This window comes from Tachypleus tridentatus, chromosome 13, assembly GCF_004210375.1.
Source record: "Tachypleus tridentatus isolate NWPU-2018 chromosome 13, ASM421037v1, whole genome shotgun sequence".
Taxonomy (NCBI): domain Eukaryota; kingdom Metazoa; phylum Arthropoda; class Merostomata; order Xiphosura; family Limulidae; genus Tachypleus; species Tachypleus tridentatus.
The window spans coordinates 265,845,021-265,851,020 of record NC_134837.1 but is presented as its reverse complement, the minus strand read 5'-3'; the positions used below and the strand labels follow the sequence as shown (position 1 = coordinate 265,851,020).

General features: G+C 33.9%; 1 protein-coding gene across 9 annotated transcripts in view; it reads right to left on the bottom strand.

The window, feature by feature from the left end:
- Nucleotides 1–264: 264 nt before the first annotated feature.
- The window catches only part of LOC143236914 (radical S-adenosyl methionine domain-containing protein 1, mitochondrial-like), a 30,190-nt gene continuing 24,454 nt past the window's right edge, over nucleotides 265–6,000 (bottom strand). For 3 of the 9 annotated variants that reach the window (XR_013019797.1, XR_013019793.1, XM_076475593.1), the window contains one exon: nucleotides 801–1,246. Coding sequence is in view for 4 of the 9 variants with exons in the window: in XM_076475593.1 (XP_076331708.1) it covers nucleotides 1,156–1,246 (91 nt within the window). In the remaining 5 variants the exon portion in view is untranslated. Of the gene's footprint in view, nucleotides 596–800; nucleotides 1,247–1,280; nucleotides 1,521–6,000 lie in introns of those variants that run through there. The other 6 variants (XR_013019795.1, XM_076475592.1, XM_076475590.1 and 3 more) reach the window with 5 other exon arrangements.

Below are 6,000 nucleotides of genomic sequence, written 5' to 3'. Positions count from 1 at the left end.
TCAACAATTACTTGAGTTATATGTAGTACATATAATTTTCTATTTTCAATTTTCTACTATTTCATTAATCAATGTTTTCCCTTTTTGATAATCAAAATACCTTCCAGAAATTTCATAATTTCAAAACTATTTCTCTCCAAAAATACAGGAATAATTACGAAGATACTGAGCATCATTTCAACAATTACTTGAGTTATATGTAGTACATAGAACAAGTTTCATTAAGTTGCTCTGCTTTTGATCAGTTATTCACGACCTATATTCTTAGGTAGCATATTTGATTATTTGCAAAACCACATATACATATATATTTAAATACTACTGAGCATATTCATTATTCTAATAAAAGAAATTTAAGGTAGTTATGTTTCAAGATTATGTTGTGTTGAAAATGTATCACTGCAAGATAGATGACTTATTGATGGTGTACCATTGCTGGATGAACGACCTGTTAAAAATGTATCACTGTAGGGTGGATGTTCTGTTAAGGATGTATCACTTTATTGGATGACCTGTTAATGGTGTATCACTAAAAGATGGATGATTTGTTAATGGTACATCAATGCAGGATGGTTGTTTTGTTGAGGGTGTATCACTGCAGGATGGATGGTGTATTATTACATCAGTAGCTATTACATAATCAAGTTATCATTTAATTTTAGAATGAAGCTGTTTGTGTAAAAGACAGATTTCTTATGTTTATAAATTTCACAGAAATAACCTCTTGACAACTTTCAGGGGAACATTTAGTAATAAAACTACTTGTTGTAAAGAGTTAGTTCTGAAAAATCCATAGTATATTTATTACAAAATACATATGTTTATTAGACACTAGATGGCACACCTTTATAAAACTAATTACAATTCAAAAGAAATGTTAAAAATCTATATAAAAAAGTCTGATTAAGAAATATATTTCATAAAATTATAAAACTAAGATATTTGAAGTTATTACTTAAAGAATATTATCTGTTATACAATGCTCTAGAAAACTTCAAAAACATTAATGTTACAGTCAATTACAGTTAGCTGTAACACGTGAGACGTCAAACTGTGATCTTAAGATCATCTCGTTACAATTGTTCTTGAACTGACTGAGAGATCACAATTTGACTATTTGTTATGATTTAACCTGGAGGTACTAATAAGAGACTATTATTTACTAAAATGCTGTTGGAGACTAGGAAGAAGGTCTAGGGTGAGACTATCGGCTACCATCATTCCTGCAGCAGACGTTCTAAGATTCCTGTAGAAAAATGGGAAAAAACATTACATAGGAAGAAGGTCTAGGATAAGACTATCGGCTACCATCATTCCTGCAGCAGATGTTCTAAGATTCCTATAGAAAAATGCGAAAAACCTTACATAGGAAGAAGGTCTAGGGTGAGACTATCGGCTACCATCATTCCTGCAGCAGACGTTCTAAGATTCCTATAGAAAAATGGGAAAAACCTTACATAGGAAGAAGGTCTAGGATGAGACTATCAGCTATCATTCCTGCAGCAGACGTTCTAAGATTCCTATAGAAAAATGGGAAAAACCTTACAATGTGTTTCTATCATTACATTACTTTAATAACAAATAAAGAACTTCAATACAGACAGAACTGTAAACATTATTGAGCATACGAGGGCTGTTCAAAAAATACGTAGACTGTTTGAATTGCGCGGCTCCAGTTGGGTCCAGGGGAATTCGCTTGGTGTCGCTAGGTTCGCACAGATCAGCTGATTACGACGCCATTTCCTGATTGCAGATATCTTCATTTGTGTATTAGCTACGCGGTTTTAAGTGAAGTGCGATTTTTTCGTTTGGCGGATTTCAGAATGAATGACCTGAAGGAGCAACGACTTGCTGTGAAATTTTGTGTTAAACTTGGAAAATCTGCGACTGAAACTTTTGCTATGCTTAACACGGCTTACGGTGATGTTGCTATGAAGCGTACGGCATGTTTCAAGTGGCATAAACGTTTTAAGGATGGTCGACAGTCCATTGAAGATGATGAGCGTCCTGGACGTCCTTCCACGTCAACTGACGACCCACACGTCGACAAAATCAACACCCTGGTGCGGGCAAATCGACGTCTGACTGTCAGGGAGCTTGCTGAAGAGTGTGGGATATCAGTTGGATCTTGTTACGAGATTTTGACCGAAAAATTGTAGATGTACCGCGTTGCTGCGAAATTCAGCCCTCAGAACTCGTGAATTTTTAGCCAAACACTCGATCACTGTTCTTCCCCACCCCCCCTACTCACCTAACCTTGCTCCTTGCGATTTTTTCTTGTTCCCCAAACTCAAAAGACCCTTGAAAGGAAGAAGATTTGAGACGATTCCCGAGATTAAGACAAATGCGACGAAGGAGCTGGATGACATTACAAAAGAAGCGTACCAGGACTGTTTCAACAAGTGGAAACACCGTTGGGATAAGTGTGTGCGTTGGGAGGAGAGTACTTTGAAGGGGTCCCAGACCTGTAACTTCTAAATAAAGTACATTTTGTTTTATGACGTCAGTCCGCGTATTTTTTTAACAGCCCTCGTACAGCTGATTCTTATAGAAAGAAAACAAATACATTTTTGAAACAATTTCCATAATTCCATGGTCAGTTTATAATGGGACAGAATAAAATTAGTGGAGTTCATGAAAGGATAATGGTTAGTAATATCAATCCACCTCAAATCTGTTGATAAAATTAACTTAAAACAACCACAAAAACAATACAAACAAAAACGATACTTTTAAAAATACAATAAACTGAACATAAATAAAGTTTCACATTTTGCAAACATGGTGTAATTCAACTATTGAACAGATTCAGGGCTTTTCATTGGTTATAATAGTAAGAGCAGAAGGAATTCAAAGATCTTTTTCAATATCTGGCAGCTCAGTAGAGTAGACCAAATTGATATCTTTCTAATACCTAAGACCAATTAATATTAGTAAAGGTTACATTTCCTGAATATTTTTGTACCGAACATCAAATTGCAATGCCTCATACAATCTTGTACCCATTTACCCTCTTGTTCCTAAGACACATACCCATCAATGGTCAGCTGCAAATTCAAAGATGACCTAAAAAGGTCGATTTATTATTCTGTACTTTATTTTAATAAAAGTTTTGATACCCATACCAGCCGTCTTTAGAATACATATTTACTTCAGGTGGGTCTCTCGTCATCACAAATGATTTGGTGGCACAGTTTATTAACAATAAGAAGAGAGGATCAAGCTACCTTTAGTACCAACAAAGGATTTAATGATTTGGATGGAACTTTTGATATATTTTAGTTCACCAGCCACCTTTCAGCATCAGGGAGAATTACAATAAAAACTGTATTTAATCTCAATACACAATGCATTAGATGCCTGCTACATGAATGCATTAAAGAGTATGCTCTCAGAATATCAAATCGTTAGGTAGTCAACAAAGTGTTACAACTCTACAAAATATGCCACTTAGGTTACAGTATAATTATGTACATCTCTACAAGATATGCCACTTAGGTTACAGTATAATTCTGTACATCTCTACAAGATATGGCACTTAGGTTACAGTATAATTCTGTACATCTCTACAAGATATGCCACTTAGGTTACAGTATAATTCTGTACATCTCTACAAGATATGCCACTTAGGTTACAGTATAATTCTGTACATCTCTACAAGATATGCCACTTAGGTTACAGTATAATTCTGTACATCTCTACAAGATATGCCACTTAGGTTACAGTATAATTCTGTACATCTCTACAAGATATGCCACTTAGGTTACAGTATAATTCTGTACATCTCTACAAGATATGCCACTTAGGTTACAGTATAATTCTGTACATCTCTATAAGATATGGCACTTAGGTTACAGTATAATTCTGTACATCTCTACAAGATATGCCACTTAGGTTACAGTATAATTCTGTACATCTCTACAAGATATGCCACTTAGGTTACAGTATAATTCTGTACATCTCTACAAGATATGCCACTTAGGTTACAGTATAATTCTGTACATCTCTACAAGATATGCCACTTAGGTTACAGTATAATTCTGTACATCTCTACAAGATATGCCACTTAGGTTACAGTATAATTCTGTACATCTCTACAAGATATGCCACTTAGGTTACAGTATAATTCTGTACATCTCTACAAGATATGCCACTTGGGTTACAGTATAATTCTGTACATCTCTACAAGATATGCCACTTAGGTTACAATATAATTCTGTACATCTCTACAAGATATGCCACTTAGGTTACAGTATAATTCTGTACATCTCTATAAGATATGGCACTTAGGTTACAGTATAATTCTGTACATCTCTACAAGATATGCCACTTAGGTTACAATATAATTCTGTACATCTCTACAAGATATGCCACTTAGGTTACAATATAATTCTGTACATCTCTACAAGATATGCCACTTGGGTTACAGTATAATTCTAAATAATTTAATCATGTAAAATTTTAGTGTAAGTGTTTTAAATACAATATATTGAAATGTTTGTCACTTCCCTCAGAGAAGCATTATACTGTTTTAAAGAATGACAACAATGAAATTGAGCCAATGATATGTCTAGCATTTAAAGTGTATCAAGTTTCTACAGAGAGACAAAGAACTGTACCAGTTAAACGATGACACTTATCAACCTGAACTAAAACCATGTCTAGTATATCAAGTTTCTACAGAGAGACAAAGAACTGTACCAGTTAAACAATGACACTTATCAATCTGAACTAAAACCATGTCTAGTGTATCAAGTTTCTATACTCATGTTACAACATAAAATAGGAAGCGAAAACAGAAACGTGTTTTGATCAGCAGACTTACTTAAGAAATATCAAAAAAAGACAAAAACTGTTACATATCAAGATTTACTTTGGAAGTTTATGTAATTCTTTTAAAACACTAAATTTGTAACAAACATTAACAAAAGCAACAAATCAGACATCATGTGCCAAAACTGTCAAAAATAAACCAACAGGCAGTACTTCTATGATTCAAAATAACAATTTTACTTTTCATATAAATTTGAATAAAATAAAAAACAAAACACATTTATAGTTGGGAATGGTAATGTTACTAGAACTGGCACCATTGTTTTGAACAGAGTGATGTCAACTCAATTGAAACGACACCATTGTTTTGAACAGAGTGATGTAAACGTAATTGAAACGGCACCATTGTTTTGAACAGAGTGATGTAAACTTAATTGAAACGGCACCATTGTTTTGAACAGAGTGATGTAAACTTAACTGAAACGGCACCATTGTTTTGAACAGAGTGATGTAAACTTAATTGAAACGGCACCGTTGTTTTGAACAAAGTGATGTAAACTTAACTGAAATGGCACCATTGTTTTGAACAGTGATGTAAACTTAATTGAAACGGCACCATTGTTTTGAACAGAGTGATGTAAACTTAACTGAAACGGCACCATTGTTTTGAACAGTGATGTAAACTTAATTGAAACGGCACCATTGTTTTGAACAGAGTGATGTAAACTTAACTGAAACGGCACCATTGTTTTGAACAGTGATGTAAACTTAATTGAAACGGCACCATTGTTTTGAACAGAGTGATGTAAACTTAATTGAAACAGCACCATTGTTTTGAACAGAGTGATGTAAACTTAATTGAAACGGCACCATTGTTTTGAACAGAGTGATGTAAGCTCAATTCAAACGGCACCATTGTTTTGAACAGAGTGATGTAAGCTCAATTCAAACGGCACCATTGTTTTGAACAGAGTGATGTAAGCTCAATTCAAACGGCACCATTGTTTTGAATAGAGTGATGTAAACTTAACTTATTAAGGTTATAAATTTAGTAATGGATTGAACAGTAATTTATATCATTATTAGGTAAAGAAAAGTAAGTACATCTATAATGAAAATGGGAAATCATTATTTATCCTCCTCAGCTTTCATTGTCACAGTGTTGATAATACTTGAGAGTAAATTGTAATATTAAAGAACTTTTCATGAAACATAGGATAGAAAAAA